Raw genomic sequence first — 24,851 nt, forward strand, 5'->3', positions numbered from 1 at the left:
CAGCTGCCATAGCAGTTTGTGCTGGTAGGATCCTCATGCCTTTTCTTTTGGCAGCTTAGGGCCAGCTGGGGACTGGGGGTTGTGTTACCTTCCTGGCAAGATTAGAAATGAGGGATGAAATGGCCACATCTGGCTTTAGGGAACGAGCTGCTTCTTCAGGTCCTAATTCTGCCATTTGGTGGGAGCTGTTTGAATTCAAGGATTGCCTGATTGAATAATCTGGGGAAAGGGAAATTAGTTCAGATTAACTGTTTAAAGGCTGCTGTGTAAAGAACCATGTGTTTGCTGGCCATCAGCGGTGTGGGCTCAGCGGTCCCTTGGATATTGGCACACTTGAGGAATGTCTTCCCAAAACACTGGACCTGGAGTGTGTGCCTATGTCACTTGCTTACTTGCTGGATACCTTTGGAAGTTAGTTGAGATTGATGGCTCCAGGTCACATTCTTCAAGATGGGGATGTTTTTGCATAGTGTGTCACTTGTGGGATGCCAGGCAGTGTGTGGTGCTGCTGCCATTCCTGATGGGTGCCTTGGGAAGGAACTCCTGGGAGGATGGGAGTTTGCAAGAAGGACATGCTCAGCATTCACACCTGGCAGTGCAGCAATCAAATCAGCTGGACAAGGTGCTGTCTGACAGGCACAAGCTCTTTCCAGCTCCTTTGTACACAGCACAGACCAGGCAGGCTGAGCTCCCAATCTTGGCTGAAAGCAGCTTCAGCCAAAATGTGCTTTTTATCTGCAGTGAAAGCTGGGCAGGGTGGCCTGGTGGTGCATGGGCAGCAGCACCTTTCAGCACTCCTGCAGGCTGTAAAAGCTGGGCAGGCTGTGCTTGCAATATGCCTCATTTCATCTACCTGAAAATGGTGCCCCAGCTTCCCTTCAATCATTTAAGCTCCCTTGCTCTCTGACACACTTTCCACTGACAGTAATTCTGTGAGCACTGTCGGGCATTTACTGCCATCACTGGAGGAAATACTGATGGCTTAAAATGGGATCATTTCCTTTCTGATGGACAGCAAGCACCTGTGGGAGTCCTAATAGCTGTGCAGTGTCTGTGAGTAGGCAGCCAGGGTGCAGTTCTCTGCAGTGAGGAGCCCGCAGGCTCTGAGGAGGAAATTGGAGGAGAGGGAGAAAGTCAAGGCTGGCTGCCTGTGGAGTCTGGAGTGTGGCATCCAACGGGAGATTTTGTGTATCCACCTCCTCGACGGGTGATGGTGGGGAAGGGCTTGTACCAAAAACATGGACAGCCATATGCTCTCATTCCTGCGGATTTCCTTGGCCTCTTGCTAAAGTGAAGGTGTTTGCTGTGTGCATTCTTACTTTTATTGTCCCCTGAATGGCTGTTAAACACTCTGTTTCCAGGTACTTCCTACTACTGTGTGGGGAGAGGACTGGATTTTTCCTTGAGTAATTGAAAAGGAAGGGAACAGTATCACTCCCTTTCTCCCCACTTTTAAAAACAATTACTGCTCAGCACCGTATCATTATTTATTCAGGTGCCGTACAAACAAAAAGAGCAATTAAAACCTTGTAAATTCAATATGAATTGAAACGCATTTCAATGTTTTTCACATAAAAGAATAGCGAGCTGACCTTCCTTTTTGTAATTTTTGACTATGTTTTGTTGAAGTAACATTTCTCCAAGCTTTCTCTACTTGGTGTACTGTGTCTTTGAGGTCCTAGAAGCAAAGGTCTTAATTCTTGGGAGACATAACAAGTGGGCGTTCAGCAGAGGATGGCAGCTTGCTCTTCAGCTATTCATAGGTGACAGGAACATAGCCTCTGGTAATAAATTTGAGTGTTTCAATTACAGTGAGTTTCTTGGTTCATCCACTTGTATTTTTAAGTTAAATCATGTATCATAAACCTGCGGACCAGTGTCAGCTTCAAATGTCTTAACATTTCCAAATCTGTCTTGTCAAAAAGTCATCTTATTCTTGAGCTAAACATGTGGCAGGGTCAGAGCAAATGTGATGCATTTTAAAAAGCGGGACCCGAACTCATCTGGAGTATGTCAGCTGTGAAAGGAGAATTGCAGTCCAAGGTTAAACAAGCAAGGATTTCATTTGCAATCATTTTAATTGATATTGATTGCGCTGCTTGAATGTCGGGTCAAAGCAAGAAAGTCACTTCAAATCTAGACTCTTGTTTCTGCCTGTTAAAACAGCTTTAGTGTCTTTGGCTGAGAGGCTGGGGGAGCTTGAGTTATGTTTGCAGTGAAGTTCACACTGGGGGAGAAGAGAGGGCTGGAAAGTAAAACAAACAAGTGTGTGTTATATTACAGGAGAAGTGAGAACTTCCCCATCAGTGGAAATTGAGCTGCCAGCAGACTGCTTCCCAAAGTGTGCCCTGTGCTCTGGGAGAGTGAATTCTGGCTGGCCTCCTGCCATGGGGGCTTCCAGCAAGGATCCACAGTGCTGAGCTCTGGGCCAGCCCTCCTTCCACACACCTGCCCCTGGCTGCCCTCACTGCCAGCAAACTCTGCCCCACAGCTCTCCAGAGCAGGGCTCAAGCTTCTCCCCTCTCTCACTGTTTAATCTGCTTTTGCTCATTGTCCAGGTCTCCAGTTGTGTTTGCTTCCTGTTCACCCTGCTGAGTTCAAATTCAGTCACCTTGGTGTGGTCCTACCTGATGCCCTTGAGTGGTTCTTTTTTATCTCTTTTCTCTTTATTATTATCCACCTAATTTCATTTGCCTGTTGGCTATTCACATCTTCTTGTTCTTGCAGTGGTCTCTCTCTCTCTCTCTCTCTCTCTCTCCAGACCTGTCCTAAAATCCATGCTTTAAAGTTAGTCTTTTGTGTACATTTCTCATGTATATCTCCAATAGTATTTTTTCATTTGAATTGCTGTCTCCTGTGTCCCCTTTATGCAAATAAATGGACAGTGGGTTTGTGTCAGTAGTTGTCCTGTCTGTATTTGTAGTGTGTTCTCTCTGCTTGGAAAGCACGAGAACATTGTCAGCAATTGTTTCGGTGGTGCTGTTCTATAAACCGAGTATCAGGTCAACAGGAATATTTAAAAATTAACCTACTTAAAAATAAAGCTGTTTCAGGTCCTTTCTGAGCCAGGATCTCTCCCTGAACTATTAAACAAACACATTTGACAACCCTACTGCTAATTGCATCATAAAGTTGATATAAGGATAGATGGTGCTCAGATCCTCAGGGGCTTTTCCATTGCAATTTTTTGAGAGAGGCTGGAGGCAGAAACATGGACAAGCAGGGTCAGTTTCAGAGGCAGCAGTGGTTTTTATTTCCTTTGTGTGAATCCTTCTCCTATTTGATGTTCAGTAGGATATTTCACATTGCCCAACTTAAGGAGTAAGTGCTGCAGTGAAGAGCTGTGGAGAGAGAAGCTGGAGGCTGTTTCCCTTCTGGGAAATCAGCCCATATAATCTTCTGAAGCTGGCAGAGGCAGCGTGGCAGGAATGGAGTGTAACCAGTCCTTGGCTGAGCCTGGCAGTGTCCAGTGGTCCCTGGGGATGGGGGATTGTAATGGACTTGATTTTGCACTGGGGCTGCATTTCCAACTGATGCTCCAGGGCTAAGGATGGTTATTTTATTATCTGTAGGTGTTACTTTTACCCTCTGCATCCCAGCAGCATACTTGAGGGTTTTCATCTAGCTGTGTGAGTTTTGGACATTTTCTTCAGGCTCTTTAAGTGTTCCCTGTGTATGAAAGGTATTTACAGCCACAGCCTGCCCCTGTATGCTTTCTGAGATCTCAGAGCTGGGTAAATTCAGAGGATTAAGGCTGAGTGTGAGCTGGGCTGAGCAAACAGGCAGTGATAACTCCAGCCAGCGGATGGCTGTGGGATGTGAACTTGTGCCAGGCTCCTCCAGGGCTGATCATTATTTCCTGATCAAATAGAAATCATGGAGTCCATTGTGCAGAAGTCTCTTGCTGTGGCATTTTGTGGGTAAGAACAGTCTCATTCCAGAACTGAGGGCTGTGCACCCACATCATTCCCAGCTTTACTTTTAAACTGAGCAGTGTGTACCTTGAATGGCTTTGGAGATTGCAGCTGTGCCTTGGTGAGAGAAGAAAAATGGCTTTTCAGGAAGGAGTGTTCCAAGTGATTAAGGGTTCCTGCCAGATCTGCTGCAAGCAGAGGTGCAGTTGCATAACTAGCTTGGGCTGAATAGTGATGGCAGAAAAATCACAAAGGTTTTTACTTTGGACTCCCAAAATCTGTTGCAGAGCCTGGGTTACATACTTGGGTTGCCAGCCTTTGCCAGGGTCTCTGTCAGTGAATCTTCACAGCTGCTGGTGTGTGAGGTATTCCAGGGAGAGCTGGAGGAGGTGCCACAATCCCATTTTCAGATGAAGTGTTCTTTGGTGTCTGTACATCCAAATAAACAAATAGGGAGACAGGATCTGTGTGTTTCATGGAGTAACTGCCAGGAAAGAGGCTCTGAAGAAAGGCCTAATTCTTCCTTATCTGTAGCCATGCAGCCAATTAGAACCATCTGCACTCCATCTGCAGCCCAGACAGACAAGGGGCTGCAGATGGAGAGGCTGTAGCCTGCCCTGGAAGGTGTCAGAGAAATTCTGAAGTGAGGACAGGTAGGAGACAGTCCTGGAAGCAATGAGTAATAAGGAACAAAACAGTTTTCTGTATTCTGGAGCAAGATTTAGCAGTCTCATTTCTGGAACCGAGGAGAGAGAATGGGCCTGGATCCATCAGCCTTCCCTGGAGGAGGGGATTGGTTTGCTGGAGCTGTGACAGTAAAGGTGGTCAGCTCTGCAGACTCCTGGGTTGGGCAGAAGCCACAAGGGCAACGTGGAGACTTGTTGGCTTTGGGGTCTGACTTCACTGTCACTGTGTGAATCTCCAGGTTTTACCTGATGTGCAGAGGGTGAAAATACCAACTGCTGTGGGCTTGCCCTCCTCCAGTGGGGCAGTTTGCCAAGAGGCCAGTCTCACCTGCAGGCTGGGGTTTCTGGATTGAAGTCAGTCAAGGTGCATCAGTAAAGGTCCACTCTCGTGATGTACTGGATGTTCTGGATGTGCTTAAATTTTCCAGCAATTGCCTGTGCACAAGCACAGATGCACATCCAAAAATAGTAAGCTCTTGTGCTAAGTGAGGTCCCCAACTTGGAGGTCATAAACTTTAGTAAAAGAGCAATCACTGGAAGGCTCTTTTAGTAGAGCAAATAGAAAGGAAACAAAGGAGGCAAGAACAGAAACCCCATTAGCCCCCTCCTGCTCTCTGCCTGAGGCTGCAGAGGTCTGCATTTAGCAGCCTGGAGAACACCCTGCTGTCACCCTCTGTCAGCAAGGACATGCTGAGTTCAGTGTCCTGCCTTCCCAGGAAAACGTCCTGTGAGCTGTGTCCTCTGCTGAAGCAGGGAGAAAAGGGACTCTGGGGTAGGTTTTTTTTGTCACACAAACATGGCTTTGTCCTTGTGGCTGCCCCAGGTCTCTCCTCCACTGGGGCCCTGCTGGAGGCAGGAGCAGCCTCAGCCTTGGGGCTTAATTCACGGCTGTTTGGAAAGTGCTTGAGATTCTTGGATGGCACTACAAGTGAATGAATTATTTTTTTGGCTTTGATCCAGCTATAACTGTATTTCATGAATTAATTTTGCTCGTAGCTCAGCGATGAGGCAAGCCTTAAATCTCCAGACAAAATAGGGATGAAAAGCTGCATTTTGAAGTAGGGAATTTTGTAGGATTCAGTAAGGAGAGAAACACAGATTTCCAGACCAGTTCACGTCTGAAAATCTGTAGTGAATGTGCTGTGGCTACCAAGGGAAGACTTTCCCTGAAGCATTAACAGAGGCCCAACCACCATGTGAAACCAGACAGAGTTTAAACCAAAATGGTGATTTATTGGCTTTGAAGGCATCCTTAGAAGTGAATACTGCCCCTCAAGGCAGGAGTGCATGATTTGCTGATGCTCTCAGGTGGTGGCATTCCCCTGGCCCAACCTCCTTTCTCCCCCATCTGGGGTCCATGTCACCTCATGCAGCATCTTCCTTGCACCTGCTGTCACATCACAGGCTGCATCTGGCTTTGTGAAGAAGTGCACGTTTGTGGTGATTCCTGTTTCTGATGTTTTGCTGAATGTCAGTTAGCAGATACCATTTCCTTGTGACATGGTTTTGATTAGTTACTGAAGATTAGCATTTTGATTTTTATCTCAGTAAACAGCATAATATGACCTTCTTCAACTGGCATCTTGAACTGCTGCTTTAAGGTGTTGTGTTTAACCTAAAAACCAAACTGAGCAGCTAAACACTGATTTATACTCCTTTATCATTCATGGAGAATTATGCCAGACAGGTATTTTCCTTGCTCTTTCCCTAGTAATGGACTTGGCAAGCTGAGCTGTGTTCTGTGCCTCCAAGACAGTGCTGGTTATTTGAATTTTGGTGGAATAGTTGTATCTTTGGGGGTTTTGCAACTAGATATATCTGTGTGTGCTCTAAGAGGAGCCTCCAGCCCCACAGGACTTCTGTGCCAGGTGTACAGAGGTTGGGTGCTGGCTGATTGTCTGGGAGCCTGGGCTGGAATTGGAAGCAGCTGTATTTTATTGCCTTGGTTCTAATTTCAATGTGCCTGTGACCCTAAAGTGCCAATGCATCATCTCATTTCCCAGGGAAGGGTAACTTTAAACAAGTGAGTGATTTGGAGTGGAATCAGCATGTTGCACACTGAGGCAGTCAATTCCCTAATTAAAGGAGAGGGGGAGGAAGTAATCTGGAGCAATCAGCAGGGCATTTCATTCCAGTTCCTAATTTTCTTTTTTTTTGGTTGGGCTTCAGTTTTTGAGAGACTAGAGAGCTAATGATTTTCATGAGCTCTTTTGCAGTACCGAAGGTGTGTGCATTGATGTGAGCAGTTGTATTGTGATCTCCATTCATGTAAGATACAAATACCTGTCATGTAACTGCTCGAGTCAAAAGCGAGGCATTTAGAAAAATATCTATGGCTGAAATTTGGCATAGTAAGCAGTTCTTTTAGGGTATTTCCTAATCTATTTACCTCACATAAAAAAAATAATTGCAATAGATATTCTGCAAAACGTTCCCAAAAGAATTGAGTTTTTATCCTTGAGCGGTTAATAAAACACATAAGGGAAAAATGTATCTGGCTGCAGTGACCCAATGTACAATCATTTGGCATATTATTTCTTCAACTCCTTTTCCACATGATGTGTGTAGAGGATTTGGTGCACTGGCACTGGGAGTTCAACTTCCAGTCCTCAGAGATGCCAGGGATAGCAGGAGTAATTCCCTTCTCTGATCTCACTTCCAATGTTAATCATTATGACATGACATACCTGCTTTTAAACTGTGCTTGGATTGTGTGTTACAGCCTGGTTGAGGGCAGACACTTAACACTTAGAAGTGTTCAACCTCTGTTGTGTGTTTGGATCCCATTGATCTCCCTGGCTCGGGGAATTCGTGGTAGGGCTTTAGAAGTGCCTTTTTCTCCATATGAATGCTGCTGTGAATCAGAGACTGTCAGCCCCAAGGGGGGTCTGATACATTTGGTTCTCAGATCAGAAACAAAATAAAAGCCACCTTTGTTTCAGTTGAACAGTTTAAGGCTTCCCTTCAGGATGCTGATTTGCTCATGTGCCTTACCTTACCTATGGTTTCTGAATTAATCTGAAGTGAGCTCATTTTCATACCCAGTTCCAGCATCACTGAAATTAATCAAACACATAGCCTGGAGAATATTCATCCTAATCTAATCTAAAATTACTGTTTGCCGTGTGCATGCCTAATTATTCATCTTAAGTCATCTCTGGAAGATACATACTGTCTCGTTTGTGTTTTTATTCAATATTTATACAGCTTAATGCTTAAAGGTAGCCGCAAAGAACTCACCATTCTCTTTTTTAATCTCCTTTACAGAAGGACATGTCACTAAAGCCTCAGGAGCGGAAGGAGAAATGGGAGAGGCATCCAGGCAAGAAACCTAGAGAATCTGAAAACTGTGTATCTGCTGAGCCAAGTGAAAATGGCCATAACAACGACGCAGGGAGCTCTGAGAGAGAGGCAGAAAGAGGCAAGGAACGGATGAAGAAGAAACTCCCCTTGAAGCTGTCCAAACAGGTAGGGAAACACTTCTCATCTGAAGTGACCACCGTGGTGTTTGCCACTTGTGAAATGTTGGTCTTGCTGCTGGGTGAGGTTGTCCATGTAAATGGCTTCTCTGGTAACCTGTGCTGGTGCAAACAATGCCTCTTAGAGGAGTTGTGGCCAAGGGCACAAATACCGTGCTGAGGGCAGGTTCCATAAGCTGAAGTGGAAGGCAGGTGTGCTGAGTAATGTGGGAAGGGAAGGAGCAGACCTCCCTCGTGTCCTTTGAGACAGTGCAGTGATTCCTGTGGTAGATTTGTGGCCCTTATGGTCTTGAACACATGTAGGAATCATCCGTCAGATCATAACCTCCTTTGGAGGATTTGTGCTGGGCAATGTGCACCTGGAAGTTGTAAACTTCAATGTCCATCTTGTGACTCGAGTTTCACTTACCCCAAAACAGTGTTGAGGATGAGAAACTATTCAAGTATTTTAAAAGTGGAAAGTCATTTTGCAGGAAGTTGTGCTCTGGGCAGCCTTTCCTGTGTACCCTTCTAGAATGTGATAGAGCATTAATGAATGAAGAGTTGTCAGGCTGGAGGGAATTATTCCAGAGACTCCATCTGAGCCACAGCGTGTACAGAGGGGCAGGTGACAAACAAAAGGCACTGTGGCTGGCAGGCTCTTTATCACTTAACTGCTGCTCAGCAGGGAGATTTGTTAGTGACTCAGTGTGCATTCATGGGTTGGCAATCCCTGTGGCACAGCAGCATCTCTCTGTGGACACTTTCCCAGTTGTCCTTAACAGGGTGCCAAGTGGCAGCCAGTAGGAACACCGGTGTACTTGACCTTCCAGCATTTGTTCCGAGCTAAGAAACACACTAAGATGAAAAAGTGGTTTCTATTCTCCATTTCTCCTGCAGAAAAACTGTTTAACTCAAGCCACCTTCTGTTCCATGAAACTAATCCTGTGTGTGTGCCAGACAGCCAAAGATTGAATTGCCCAGTTACTGGAAATGTGGTTTTTTTTCAGACTTGCAATACTTTAACATTTAAAAAGACAGTGAAGGTTATGTCATGTAACCCTCTGCTATAACTTCTCCACTACATACTCTTTTATATTTCAGCATATTGATTTAAAAGGACTCATCACATTTTAAGTTAGAAATTCTCATGGTCTGGTGAAAGTTGTTTCTTCAGTTCTAAAATTACACTGCAGGAAATGCAGTGCATCGCAGGGATTTGCATAGCTGGGGATGTGTGAGACAGTGGGGAGGTTCCCTCTTCCTGCAGGAGGAAAAGGTTGTAAATTGTGCCATTTTCTACATAAAATTTAAAGCTTAATTTCACATAGTTGTGTCCACTGGTGATTTCATGGCACTCCCATAGAAATCTCTGGGGCAGGAGATTTTTTTTGCACTGGCAGACTCTGATTTCTCTCTCTGATTACTCTGCTGCCTTAGTTTACCAAATATTTAGTTTAGTGGTATTTCAGCTTTGAAAAATGAGGATGATTTTACTTATTTCTTCTGAGTAGTATTTGGCTGCCATCAGTGATTAAATAGGGGATTTGCTGCCACATTCATAAAAACCTGAATTCAACTTCCATTGTTTAATTTTTATTTTTTTTTTTTTTACCTGTAAGGATAAGTAACAAACTCTAAAAAGAGTGAGGAGCTTGCACAAGGAGTATAAAAGAAAACTGTGATGAGTGACTCATTAATACGTGGTGCCTCTTTAAATAAGTCACACTTAGAATTCTTCTCATTGGAAAGGGAGGTTTTTTAAATACCTGCTATTATTCTAGCTGATACAGTTGTGAAAACCAGACAAATTTGGAGGTCTGCAAGGTTGATGAAAGTAGCAGCAAAATCTAAGCTACATAGACTAGGCTATTCTTAGTTCAAACTCATTATGCAAATGATATAGACAAGTTCAATAATTTTTACTTCTTTTTAGGAACCACAAAATTCACACCTAGAATTTCGGCATTTCCTGCCAAGCTGTCTAGACGAATTGGCTGTGATATTAAGTTTCCTGGAATTTGGGGGGTGATTCTTGCATCTCAGGGTTATTAAACATAGGTTTATACCTAATTTGGATAGCTTACTGTAATTAATGCTAATTATATTGAGATGTTGCTTAGAAATTGCTGTTCAATTTGAAGCTTTCCTTCTACTCTCGTCCCTTCTCTTCACAATGCTACTGAATTGTCATCTTTTCTATGCAGCCTCCTCTAATAAATCAAATTGGGCATTATAATTATGGCATTCTGCTAATCCTTGTAGAGAGGTGTAAAGTGGTAAGCTGATTTCAGTGCCAGGTTGTCTGCTTTGTTTAGAAAATTAGATTTATACTTCACTCCATTTGACAAAGCTCCCAGATTGCTATTGCTCCTGAATATTTGGTGGTTCTGTACCTCAGGCTATGGGGAGAGGGCTGCAAGAACCAATCTGTCCTTTCCAGCCTATTACTCCCAACTGTGTATAAAAATCGTTCAAACGCATTTATCTCTTGCTGTAAATAAGCAGAGGGAGAAAAAGGCATTTCAAATAGTCCTTTTGTCCAAGATTTGTCAAGAGTTTGGGGCTGCTCTCAACACATGTGCACAGGGAAAGGTGCTGACTTGAAACTGCTGTTGTACTGTGGGGAATCAACAAAAGCTCTTGCAGTCATCAGGATCAGGTGTGTGGAGGAGTGAGGAAGTGCTCAAAGCTCTGGTGTATTTTGGTGTAGCCAGAGTGGCCTGCAGTAAATCCAGCCCCTCTGAAAGGCTGTCACTGCCTCCAACACAGGAGCATTCCTTGCAAGTTGAGTCATTGCCTTTTCGAAAGGTCATGTCCAAAGCTAACCCAGGGCTTGGGGGAAAGGAATCCCCACCACTCTGCAGACAGTGCTGGTGGGGGACAGCAGCCCATCACCTCTTTAAGGGATTTAAAGGGTCACACGTATAATTTGATTAGATTAAGTAATAGGTACATCTAAGATGAAACCTCTTAGTTCCAGTGCTCCCTTATGTGTCCTATGTCATTCTTCTAGTTTTTGGAGAGTCACTCTTTGAACTTTGATTCAGTCTTTGATCAACCTTAGCTGAGCTGTTGTTCTCTTTCATGGTTTCATTTTTGGAGTTGCTTATTCCTCTGAATGTCTGAGCATTGTGGTTGTACATTGGGGTTTTGTGGGTTTTTTTCCCCTTTTTTCTGGGCTTTAGGAGCCATTGCCCTTTCTGTACAGTGATCACCTTCCGAAAAGAAGTTGGGGCTAATAGGAAAGAATTGCTGGTGTTTCCAGTTAGCTTAACCTCAAGCTCTCTGTTTAGTCAGCTCGGGAGCATCACGGTGTGTTGAATATATTTAGATGTTAAACGCGGCTGTAATAACACAGTGTTCTGCAAATAGTCATTTGTCACGAAGATTAGTGTCTTACACCTCCTCCTTCCTTTTCTCACCCACTGTTTAAATCACTCGAGATGAGGGAGAGTCTTGGGAGAAGCTGAGGAGAACAGGGTGGTGCAGCACGTATTTGGTGCTCATAAATAGCGCGCTGGGTTGGGAGCCTGGGAGGAGAGGGCAGGAGAGTTAACACGGTCGTGTCGCTCCGGAGGCGTGACATCTCTGTACCTTCAGCAGGGCTTCCTGGAGGGAAGGAAAGCAAGCACAGCTCATTCCCAAGCCTCATTCACTCCCCAGTCTTCCCCAAAACTGCTGAGCGCTGCCCGTGGTTGATGCGTCGCGTTGCTGTGGCTCTTGCTGGACTGGAACTGCTAAATTGCATTAACAAGTTTGGTTACCTATTGGTGTGGTTTCTCTGTGACGCTCATCATCTCGTTATCCAACATTCATTAATGGATATAACACCCTCCCTTGCCCCCCAGGAGGGCCGTGCTCTGGGTTACTGCTGATCTGAGCTAAAGGTGATACACCAAGTCATTTTTTCCATCCAGGATGTACGTTGTTTCTTCTGATGCCTAGGTGAAAATTGATAGCTCCTTTTCAAACCGTTTACATACCCTTGGCCCCATTTGTGTGTGGTGGTGGTACTGAAAGGCTGTGGAGGATTTCCCAAGACAGAAACTCATCTGATAATCAAATCCTGTGGAAAATTTCCTTTGGCATCATATTGCTCGTGCTGATGGTTGGGCAATAGGACCATGTAGCTGCTTGAGTTTTACTTGTATTTTTCAGATAATGATAAATATCATGCTTGGATCTGAAGCCACTGGTGGGCTGGAGGCAGTGTATGTTTAGTGGTGTACAGTTCAGAGACTGAAATGTCCCTTTCTTAGTGAGGTTCAGCAGGAGAGTGAATCTGAGAAATAACCTTTGAAGTCTTTGTCTTTTGCCAGAGGACATGGATATGCCTGTTCTTCCATGTCTTAATAATGCAGCATTTGGAAGGTGAATTGTGTCTAAGAGGGTCTAGATATTGCAGTAACTTATTCTGTTGCCTTCAGTATCTTAAGATACTAAAGCCCAATGAATTTTAGGCAGTCAGCTTACAGGGAAATAAAAAAAAAAAAAGAAAAGGAAGAAAGGTTGCCTTTAATGTGGGTTTTGGGGATTGGTTTGGTTTAGTGTGTGCTGCTTTGGTGTTTGCATTTCACTGCTTTTATACGATGAAATTATACAAACTAGCTTCTTTTTGTTTCTAATTGATGTTACCCTTTTTGTTAGCAGATATTGTTATTTAAACGCTCTTTGAAACTAAACAACAAAGCAAGAGGCAAAAAAAGTCCATTTTCTTTTAATCAGCAAAATGTTGCTTAAAAGCAGGATCCATTTCTACCTTTTTAAGTATACAAGAATGTACAATTCGGACATGAAAGCCCTTGCACCGATTATTTATCTTTTTTTTTTTTAGTAGGCATTTGTGTTGGCTGGGAGAGCAGGGCTGATAAGGTGGTGGCATTACATGTGTGAAACCTCTGTGCCAGGGGAAAGGAAAGGGAAAAGAAGGGGAAAGGGAAGGGAAGGAAAAGGAAAGGGAAAGAAGGGGAAAGGAAAGGAAAAGAAGAGGGGAAAGGAAAGGAAAAGAAGAGGAAAGGAAAGGAAGGGGAAAGGAAAGGGAAAGGAAAGGAAAAGAAGGGGAAGGGAAAGGAAAGGAAAAGAAGGGGAAAGGAAAGGGAAAGGAAAGGAAAAGAAGGGGAAAGGAAAGGAAAAGAAGGGGAAAGGAAAGGAAAAGAAGGGGAAAGGAAAGGAAAGGAAAAGAAGGGGAAAGGAAAGGAAAAGAAGGGGAAAGGGAAAGGAAAGGAAAGGCCCAGAGCTTTGGTTCCATGTAGAGAGGACATGCCTGGCACTGGAGGTCACCGGGCTCGGTGCGCTGTAGTGCTGGGCTCCAGCAAAGCCTTCCCAAACAGCGGCTCCCCCCTGAATTTAGGAACAACCTGGCTGGCTCCAGAGCTCCTGCTGAGGGTGCAGAGCAGGCTCCTGGCCGCAGGGATTTTGGAGGAGGCCCATGTTGGGGCTGAGCGGGGGCTGCAGGTGCAGATGGCCCTGCCCGAGAAACCACCGGGGAGCACCGGGCCAGGGGCTGGAATGGGCAACGCGGCATCCAGGCATTAGCTTTGCTAATCCAAGGCCTAAAAATCGGCCTCCTTTCAATCAATAGAATCTGTTTGCGCTGTCAGGAACTAATTTAAAAATCTGCTTTAAGTCCCGGTTAGGCGCTCGGCGTTCTGTTTTCTGGATCAAAGTGTAGAGGGGAGCGGTGTGGGCATAGCACAGCAGTGGCAGGAGGAGGAAAAATCCTCTGTAAATAAAACGTGGATGTTTATTTCCCAAATGGAACCCTGCTATTACAAAGAAGTGATGTTGTTTTTTTGCTAAATTTATCCAAGAATTCATCGAGATTCTTGAGATGGCTGCAGAGCCCTCTGTGCAGCAGAGGGAGAGCTTTGCAGTGCGTGTGGTTTGTTTAAAATGCTGTACCAACGTTAGACCATTAAAGTCTGCATTATAGCTGTGAAAAGCTGTGAATTACTTTTTGGTAAATTTTAAGAAATATATTTAATAAAAAATTAAGACAATTAGGAGATAAAAAAAAAGTAAAGTACGGCTGGTTGGGTGATTTGGCACTCAGCTAAGTCCACACTTTGCTATATTAGAGACACTTGTTAAATACATTCTTTTTATTGCATTAGTTTATGAATATTTCTATTTTTTTATAAATTAGTTTTCATATTTTAGGAGCTGTTTTGTATGGTTCTTTTTTGGGGTTGCTTTTTTAGAGCATGCATGTTTTGTGGTTGTGTCTTTATTATCACTTTTAGTTTGGGCTTTGGTCTGTACTTTTTTAGATGGCAGACGCTGATAGTTGGTATTTTTCTTTATTTGTTTATTGGATGTTATTTTGACTAAACAGTTTAAGCATACTTATATCAACTACTATCACTATGCCTAATATTCTTCTACTAATAGCAGAAATAAACAACTTATATCCTATATTTTTACCACAACATTATTAATCATATACCACACATCTTGCGAAAAACCAATTTTATAATACACATTTATAACACAGCTGTGGCACAGGTAACTTCATCATGGGCTTGCAGCACAGCTTCCATAGCAGATTTCTGTAACACTCTGCTTCAGGAGAAGTGCAAAACAGTGCCACAAACCCTCTGGGAACTGTGACAGGAGGCGGCCTTTGCTTAAGCCAGAAAAAATGTATTTCAAAACCCTCTGCAGTTCTGGTAGGGAAACATAAATTGAAAAGCTCATGCTTATTAGAATTGTGAGGTGTCCAACTATTTTTAGACTAATGCTGAAGAATGAAACAGAAGCATATGCTGGATTTTACTACATTGCAAATATTATTTTCTGAACAGTGATGTAAAGCATGTTTTGGCTGCTGGAAGTGTGATATGTAAGAGAATGTGGCTTTGTGTTTTTCACTGAATAGTGAAACACTTGTCTGGGCCAGTGGGTTCCCCTTTTGTAGCTGACCCTCCCTTGCCGATATTGCTGCTCCATGTGCCCCACTTGTCCCTGCTTTCATCAGCTCTGCTGGTTGTTTTAGAGAGGCTCAGCTGCCTCTGAGTGCAGCTCCTTGGTGTGTCTGTGCTGGGCTGGCTCACCTGGCCAGCATTTTACTGCCATGGGCTCTTGTTGAGTGGCGGTTTGTTCCTGGGTGTCAGACCTGACGTTCCTGGTGGTTTCAAAGCTAAGACAGGTCAGAAAATTCAAGTGGTAAGAAGATAGTTAAGCCATGCTGGTGCAGTTAAGAAGTGATGCTCTATGCGTGTGGAGAATCAAACCAGTTATAAGCTCCATGTTTTAAAACTCTTACTGGTCACCTTTAACTTCTCTGCCTGCATTTAGATGACTGATAAGGAGTTTAGGTCACATTTGCTTAAATATAGCCTCAGAGAGGAACAGAATAAAGGGAAACAAGGCGATCCTGTCTTCTCGGTGACAGTCTGTAAGTAGCTGTGAATGAATCTCATTACAGCAGCTTCTTTTGAAAGGGAGGAATAAAAAGGAAATTTCATTGCTAACAACTTGCGTGGCGTTAGATGCTATAAAAAAGGTTGTTGGTGGTCATTGGTTATATTGTTATAAAAGAAGAGCTAAATGGTCTGTAATTTAGAGAAGGGGATTTAATTACATGAAGTAATTTACAGGAAGCTATAACCACTTATATCTTTTTCTCTGTTGAATATAATTTGTTGACACGATGCACTTAGTCCTCCTTTTCCTTCTTCCTTTCTCCCACTTTGTTTTATTTGTATATTTCTTTCAGAGAAGGTGCCAAGATAGAGCACTTCTATTGCATCTTGTGATTTCAGCAAGTTGAAAAATGGAGTAGTGTGAGCTGTTAGAATAGATTCAGAGCCCTGGCTGGAGGTTTTTATTGTACATCTCTTCATAGCTGTGAGACAGGACGTGCTCCAGGTGTCCTGTGAGATGTGTAGGGACCCTATTCCCAGGTTCAGTGTGGATTCTGCAGGAGGGGTAGGACCCTGAAGAAGCCGCAGTCTTTTTAAATGTTGTTTTTCTGATTTGGACAAGAAGCATCTAAAAGGTTACTTTGCCTTGATTTAAGCACTAGCTGCCTAATATTTTTGCTGACTTTGCAGAAGAGGCTGGGATCTATTACCTAATTCCTGTTCCTCTGCTCAACACCACATGTCTGATATTTGGGATGATCACAGGTATTTTTATTGGTGTGAAATAAGCACAACTGATGCAGACAGCCAATATTCTTCTCCTAGTACACTTTACCAGCACGATGACTAAACCATCTGCGCCGCTCCAGTCTAAATCTGAGCTGATTTAAAACAAACAAAATGACATCCCAATGTCACATGTGGCCGAGGCAGGATGATAAATACCTTTTCCATGAGGTACTGTTACTTTCCCTATGCAGAACTTGTCCTTGCTGACTGCTGGCCATGGCTCTCAGCTTCTGCAGGAGGCTGCTGGGACACCCAGTGTGTGCCAGGAGCTGTAGCAGGATTGCTTTGGCAGCTGCCAGTCTTTGCCTGAAGTCATTCAGTGGCACTGTTCCAGCTGACTTGGCTTTCCTTGTGGAAGCCTATCAAAGATGATGCTGTTTTCCACCTCTCAGTTGCTCTCGCCTCCCAAACTGCAGCCTGGGGCAGTGTTACCCACATCCCTCAGCCTCTTTCTCTGTGGATTCTTAAGGGAGATAATTTTCATACTTCTGCCTGATGGATGGTTTACACGAGCTGTTGAGGATATACACAGCTTGAGTGAGCACATCTTTGGTTTGAAGGCATCTCTTAGGTAAAAAATAAGCACTTGCATTTTTCCTTCAAGCCAAGGTTATTAGTGGCTGTACAGGTGAATGCCACTGCACAATTGTTCTGGCAAAATCAGTCTATTTTCCCTAAAGTTTTGTCGTAAAGAAATATAAAAATTAAATAAAGCCAGCAGGAGTTTGTGATAGATTTAAAGCTCTTCCAAACTTAGTGGTTGGGAAAATCCTAAGGTGAAGTTGGATATGTATCTTTTAACTCAGGAGGTGAAATGTGTTATGTCTGTATGTAGGTTTTCCCAGCTATTAGCACTCTAAGTTGATTCTAAAATTTTTCTGAAGCTGAGCCTTGAAATTAATTTATTTTAAAAAAAAAATCTACCAAGATTTCATGTGTTAACTTTAGGAATTATACTTGTAACTCTTGTTATTGTTATATGCAGAAGTTGGGGCGCTTTTTTTTTTTTTTTTTTTTTTTTTTTCTGTTAGCTTTCTTTCAATTTTGCTTTTTCTGCAGTTGGAATTGCTGAGATTGTGTAAGCAAAGTATATTTTGGGTAGCTGCTGGATTCTGGAAGTTGGTGTCTAAAGTCAGTTGTGTAAATATGTGCAGGTTCCTTAATTTAAAAACAAATCATTTGTCTTCACCTTTTCTTCCCCATTCCGCTTTGTTCTGGTTAAAGGGTTTCAGTTCAGCTCTGGGGAAAGGAGCACAGGCTGGATTCTTCCTTCATCTGCAAATCCATTGCCAGTTAAAGTTGAAGATTAGCAATGGGTTTCACTTTTGCTCTCTGATGTTTCCTCTTACAGCTCTGCTTGACTCATTGAACTGAAGAGTAAAAACAAGGGAAAAACTCTTTCCAGGGGAAATCTTATCCACTGGAATAATATTGCTAAAAGAATCCAGGGATGAGATAATGGATCAAGTAGGGGATGCTGTCCAGGGCAGCTTTAATAACAGTGCCATGATGGAGAGCCCTGTGATGCTGCAACATTGCAGCCTCCTGGAAAGTGGTACTAAATCTCATGAAGCTGTTTTTCTGTTGGTTCTCAAAACTTTCAAGTGGTCATAGGGCAATATTTTATAATTTAACATGACATTTGTTGGCTGTAGTGTCAGTCAGAAATATCTCTTTGGAGTCAGAGCTTCAGTCCTTTTAGGACGGAAGGTGGAGGTAGCTCAGCTGGACATTGTGGAGTACATCTGCAGCTTTAACATGAAAAAAATTAATGTTCCAGTTTCCAGTTACTTTTTAGCTCATATGGAGCAATTTCAGTGCATAAAGGTGTAAATGGGGATGACACAAAGAGAATATTATTGCCAGTGTTGCCCGAACTGAGGGCTTTGAACTTGTTCCACATTCGTCCATGTGCTCCTTTTCTTCTGGTTCAGACTGCAGAAAGCGACAATATAAAAATAAATCAGTTATTCTTTCCTTACTGCATAAATAACCGTAACAGCAGAGCAAAGTTGAGGTCCTCAAAACCCAAAGCCCGTTCTGCAGAGCTGGGTTTGGTGTTTTCCCACCATGTGTCCGTGCCCTCTGTCAGAGGGGCTGGCAGTGTGACCTGCAATGTTCCTGGGCCGTGGTGGTGTGATGGCTCTGAGCCACTGGAGATTTCTTCTCCATTTTCGTCTCTCACTTTCCTTGCAACTGCCTCGTTTTGTTCATAAAGCAGCTTGTAATTGAGTGTTTGACAAAGAAGTGTTTACAAGCAGTGTTTCTTGTGCATAACTGCCTAGCTGAGGGGAATAACAATTTGGGTCTGAATTTCAGCCCTCTTTTGTCACTGTCGTATCATCGTCAGTGGCAGTGCTGTCTCTGCTTAAAGAGAAAGATGAATTAAAATTGTTTCAGGGCATGGCACCCCAGTGGGAATGCGTGGTCTTGGAAGAAGCTGTCAGCTTTTCTTTGTGGCCTCTGCTCATCCTTTGTCAATATCCTGATTTGGAGCACCCCAAGGTGTGTGCTAATTAATGACCAGGTGTGGTGATTTAGGGGTTTTAACACATGGAGTCTGCTATTTTAGGGGGAATTCTATTCTGGCCATATGTAATGTGAAGGTTGGAGTTCTGCCAGATCTTAAATCTTCTCTAGCCAGATCTTAAACCTTCTCTAGCCGTTGTGTTGGGTGAGCTGCTGTCCTGATCTGTGTGGGGCTGTGGTTGGAGTTCAGTCTTCATGGGTTGAAGCTGACAGTGCAGATGGGACCAGTGTAATCAAAATAAAAGCCACTTTTATCTATCACAGAGGAAGAAAGGGACCCTAAGATTAAGCTTTTTAGTTCAGGCAGCATGTGGGTGTTTCAACTGTCCATGCTTAAAACCCTTCTACAAATTATGCCAACCGGGCAGGGTGTGAAGGGAGCAGAAACAATGAAGTTATGTGTGAGTAAGGAACAGCTCAGGCTTTATTTAGACCCATTATAGGCCATTGGCAAAGGGGTTTTTTTGGGTGTTTTTTGTTTGTTTGTTTGTTTTTGTTTTTGTTTTTGAGGGGTGTGTCTTTTAAAGGGGCTGTTTGCAGGAATTTGCATGTTTGTTCAGAAGGGATGGGAATAAGCAAAGACAATCCCTGGAATCACCCTGGAGGCAGGTGGAGCTCCAGGCTCACTCCAGGTTGGGGGAGCTGAATGGGATGGTTCCCGTTAACGTCAGTGCCAGTTTGTGACTAAAACCTGAGTGAAAATAAATAAATCACACCGTATGAAACTAAAGTCATGCAGTCAGGCATGAGTCCTTGTGGCCAGTGAGATGAACTCCTTTCCTGCTGCTTGATGCAAGCCTGAAGTGATTTCTGTAGCAAGTCTGCCAGTGTTAAATCTGCTTTTCTGGGTAGAGCTGTTACTTACTGGTTGATACTGGTGTGTTGAACAAAACCAGACCAACAGTCACAGCTTTCCTGAGAAAACTAGGAGAGGGTCAATGTGGTGAGTGCTCTGCTCAGAGCATCTGTGAATTAGTGCTGCTGCTTGTCAGAGCTATTTGACTGTAGCAATGGACTGAACTGTTAAATTCCTGTACAAAGATGACCACAGACTCTCACATCCAGAGTGCCTTTTATTTGTCCTCATGCAAAGTACTGCAGGTGTTTTGCTAAGACGTTTTCCCAGTTCCCTTAGCCTGGTTCTGAATCATCCTGCTGCATTGAGTAGCTCGATAAATAAACAGTGTGGTACTATATGCTTGTACAAATGCTGGTCTCTTACAGCTAGGTATTCCCTCCCTGTTTACCTGACTTGTCAAGGAGCAGAGGGAGAAGAAAAATGTCTTTGTGACAGCTTTTTTTTTTTTTTTTTTTTTTTTTTTTTTTTTTTTTTTTTTTTAATAGCGAAGCAAAGAAATGAAGGGATTACTTTTTTCCCCTAGACAGTTTACCCACAGCAGCAGCACCAGGGACCTCTAGTAAATTGATCAAGGAACATATTTGACCTTAGGGGGGCTGCTTGTTAGAGAACGCTGTTATAGGCACGTTGTAATAGCAGATGTAATAGAGTCTGCATTGTCCCCGAGAAAAAAAAAAAACCACCAAAACAAACAGGAGTATATTTTGTGGTGGATTTTTGTTGGTGTGAGTGGGGGGTTTTGGGGGGGTTTTTTGCATGTGTTATTTAGTGGGAACTGCATTATTGTCTGACAACCTTGGGTCATCACAAATAGGCATAAGCCTAAGGCAGAGCCAAAAGCAGATATTTTGTGGTAGTTAGTAGGGTTTTTACTGACCCGAGAAACAGGGAAATAATATTTTTCATGAATTGGCTATCTTCATAGTGCTTTGTGTTCATCCAACTATCACATAGCTTTGTAAAGATGATTTCAAAAACCCATTTTTATTCCTGCAGCTTTTGAGTCCTAGCTGCTCAAATTGCATTTTTTTTTTCCTTAACTTGTCTTCAGTTATACAATTATCACCACTCTGGATCTCAGCATTTACTGACCTGCCACTGTGCTTTAAGAATAGGAATTTATTTACAGTCCCATGATAACTGGTCATCACAAATGATTATTTTTCTATGAGAGTGTTTCAGTGGCTTGAAACTTGGTGCTTGTGAAGTGTGAAGACAGGTACGTCTTCTTCCTGTGAATAAAAAATACAGAAGAGGATAAACTGTGCTTTCTTCCCTGTGAGGGTGGTGAGGCCCTGGCTCTGACTGCCCAGACAAGCCATGGCTGCCCCATCCCTGGAAGTGTCCAAGTCTAAGGTTGGATGGTGCTGAAAGTGCCCCCATAAGGATTTAGTTATTTGAGAGCCTAAATCCCAGTGACTTGTTGATGCAATATGCTCCTTGTTCACTTCAGCATTTAGATAAATTCCACATACCAAGTTTACTCTGATTTCTAATTTTGTATTCTGATACCTTTCACTGGAATAAATGTCTTTCTTCTACTTCGATAGATCCAGGCACATAAAATGTACAAGCTGCTTTAAGATGTTTGTTGTGCTCCATTAATGAGACTCAAAATAGGATTTCTGATCATTCCAGAGGCTTCCTTCTGTGGCATCGCGTTCTCCTTTCCCTGATGGTTATTATTTATTTATTTTGGCGGAGTGTCTGTAACTTACATAGGCAATAACAGGGATTTTCTACTGCTTCAGCTGTATTCCTTTGCAGGATGTAGGAGAGGAGAGGTTTTTTTGCAGCACTCAGCAGCACGTGGCCCGCATCGATCGGGTGTCTCCTGCCGTTCAGAGACCTGTGGAGATGTGCTGTAATGGCCTGAGGTGCATCTGCTGAACCTGCTGAAAAGCTGAAGGGCTTTTTCACCTGCTCCGTGCAGCAAAGGCTGTTAATACAACTGCACAAATGGGAGCCCTGAGTTAATTCCTAGTTAAGTATTGACACACTTGTTGACTTGGAGCTTGTTCTGACAAAATGAGGATTTAATCGGTAGAAGTCAATCTTTTCTTTCTACCTGTCAAAAAAATGAGCTGTTTCCAGTGCTGAACTATATATGTTAAATAAAAATATAGCAAGTGATACATTATCAGATAGTGTCTTTCACCTAGTAGTCACTCTGTAAGGAATTAACTTGTACATGATATTTTAGTTTCTGTATTGAATATGAATCTTGATCTCTAGCATGATGCTACTCGTTATCTGAGTTGGGGTTTTTTTATGTTTCCAGACACTGCAGACATATAATTTTAAAACTCCTTCTCTTTGTTCTCCTCAAAAAATAACTCTGGGAGAGCAGAAGAGGGCATATTCTTGCCAATAGTTCTAGTTGGTAAAGTTGTTGAGTTTAAAGGATTTCTGCTACCAAGTTGTGCTGCTAGGCAAGAGGACTAATTGCTTAGCCATCCTTTGTGTGGCTGCTTATCTGTGACAGGGAGAAAATAATTTTTACTTCATTTTTAAAATGTTTGCAATACACAAAAGAAAAGTAGCGGGGGACGTGATTATTTTATTGCCATACAGGAAAATACAACACTATTTTTTCAACCTGAAGAAGGAAGAGAAGAGGTCATTGCTATAGGAATCTGGGTCTTGCAAGATTAAAGGAACCAACATGAGGTTGTGGAACCTCATCATCCATAGACTTGTCTGGAGGTGGAAGCAGCACTGGCACATCAGCTCAGAGCTGACTCAGAGCACAAGGAGCTGCTTCAGATGGACGACGTGAGAGAAGTGCCTCCATCCAAGTCAGTATTTCTGCATCATGCCAGATGAATGTGCCAGGTCAGGTGCCTGGGGTGGATGCCAGCATCGGGTTTCAAGGACTTGCTTAGAGGTGCTGAGCACCATTCAATGATTTAATCCAGCAAGAACCTTGCAGAAAGCTCTGGCAATTGCTGAGGATGATCTAATGCTGGTATTAATCATCATCTCATGATTGAGAACTAGGTGTGAGTACTGAGGGTGTTTCCACAGTACAAACCCAGGCAAGGATCTTGATAGCAAACTTGCTGAGCCAGTTTTTGAGCCTAACCATTTTCTTTTTCTTAATTATATACCCTCTAAAAGTCTTCTAGGGTGAAGAGATGGATAAAAGTATTGAATGTGTAATTTTGTGGTTTTCTGTCTTTGGTAACTGGCTTCTCAGGTAGCTTTAGGGAGGAATAGATCCAGTTAAGGAAGCTTGAAATAGGGCTCAGGTATCTACTGCTCTGAAATAGCCCCACTTGATTATGGACTTAGAGTATGAAATGTACATAGAGCTGATTGCAGTGAGCTAAACAAGCTTGCCAAGAAAAATAAATTTCTGCAACTCAGTGTTAATTAATTTCTTTTATTCTTCCCAGAAGTGGCATTTATTTATGTGCTGCCCTTAGCTCAGAGACCCAGACCTCCACCTCTCATGTGGTCTTCTTCTGGTCCTCCTGCAGTGAGTGCAGGAGCCCTTTGCTTTCCTCCCTGACCTCAGGTGGGAAGTGGCAAAAGGAGTTGTCAGGGTGTGAGGGTGGCAGATCTGTGCTTCAGGGGGTTTGGCATCCAAAAGATTTTCCCTAACAGAAGATGGGAGGGAAATAGCAGCTGCTGGTGGGTTGTGTTGGCACCTCCGGTATTGGTGGCTTGCTCTGTTTGCTGAAACTAACTGGAAAATATTCCAAATTCTTAAAATTCTGCCTGCCCAGCAAAATTCATGGGGAGCGTGGCATTCCTAGGCGTGGGAATGATTGCCTCATTTAGCAAGAAGTTCTGACTCTTCAGTGGCATAGGCTTCAGCAGAGAGGAGGAGCAGGATTGCAGGCCCATGGGGATCCCGGCTTGTTAACCTCGGCTGCCTTGGGCTCTGCTGCCTCCAGTGTGCTACCTGGAAGGAAATTGCTGTGGGAGCATTCATCCATGTCACAGCCCAACCTTTGCTTTGCTTTGTAGATGTTCCCTTGGAGCTGCTCATGTGGAAGTGGGACAGTTGGGCTTTGTGTGAATGTGAATGCATGTGCATGTCTGTCAGGTTTACTCTTGCAGCTTAACCGTAATTCATTACATAAAGCCTGTTTGTCACACATGACTTTAAATATCCACGGGCCAGTCTCATGTACCAACACTCCAGTGTCAGTTTTAGATACAGCAAGGAAGGGACTGCAGTTTACCTCAGATCTAAGCACAGAGAATGAATGAATGTGGCCTGTGATGGGAATCTTGCTCCTGACCCAGTGCTCTACCTGCTTTCATTGAAGCACCAGAGGTTCAAGTGACTTGTCAAAGGTTGCAGAGCAAGGGAGCAACTCCACTGACATATGATATCAGGAGCTTTCTGCTACCCAGTCTGCTGCTGATTTACACTTTCATCCTTCAGTACACATAACTGCTGCTTGAATTAAGCTGACACATCTTCACTTCAGTGTAAAATTATTTCAAGTTAGACCTTGCAAAAGGAATGTTGTTCCTTCCGCAAAAACCGCATGGGTTCAGCCCGTCCCCACCTGGTTCGTGTGCTCGTTCAGCAGCACCGACTAATAAATTACAATTATTGAGGTATCAATTCATCATGTCTGAGGCATGGTGTTGCCTGTTCCACTGCATTGACCGGAGCCGTTTGCTGGCTGCTAATGTACTGCGGTTTTACTCTGTCTTGTCCCGTAATGATGGGATCCCTTGTACCAATTTGAATCCTATTAGATTGCAATTAATTTCTCTCTGCTGCAAACTGAGGCTGAGTCAAGTGCTGTTCAGTGCAGAGCTTACAGCACGGATATATCACAAGGGTGAAGTGCTAAGAACCCAGCCTGAACAATTTTTTAATCTGTGCTTCGTGTTCCCCATCTTCCCTAATGGCACTAATTAGCAAAGCAAATTCCTTGCTTTGGGAGCACGAGTGTGAGCAAGTGAGGAGCAGAAGGATATAACTGGTTTGAGAATGAGAATCAGAAAGGAGAGCAATTGCACAAAGTTGTTCTTGTGATGGAGGGATCTCTGCCTTCAGGTACAAGAGGTTTTTATTTCACTGCAGTAGGACATTCTGCTATAAGACTCGTTGAGCTGGCTTTGTTTCACAGCAAGTCATTTAATGCATGGGAAGTCCTGCTACGGGATCCATGAGGAGCCTGTTCAGGCATTGCTTTGATGTTCTTGGTAGGAGAGTGCCTGGGCAAGGTTAGTGCAGTGTTAGGATTGATGTTTCTCTGGCAGTGCTGGTGCAGGTGCAG

At 43.4% G+C, this 24,851-nt stretch overlaps 1 protein-coding gene across 16 annotated transcripts in view; it reads left to right on the forward strand.

The window, feature by feature from the left end:
* Positions 1-24,851, forward strand: part of FBRSL1 (fibrosin like 1) — a 505,935-nt gene that overhangs the window by 128,825 nt on the left and 352,259 nt on the right. For all 16 annotated transcript variants that reach the window (XM_083874230.1, XM_083874222.1, XM_083874217.1 and 13 more), the window contains exon 2: positions 7,868-8,068. In XM_083874230.1, coding sequence (XP_083730356.1) covers positions 7,868-8,068 — 201 coding nt within the window. The remainder of the gene's footprint in view (positions 1-7,867; positions 8,069-24,851) is intronic.

Source organism: Zosterops lateralis (genome assembly GCF_965231275.1).
Source record: "Zosterops lateralis genome assembly, chromosome: 17".
Lineage (NCBI taxonomy): Eukaryota > Metazoa > Chordata > Aves > Passeriformes > Zosteropidae > Zosterops > Zosterops lateralis.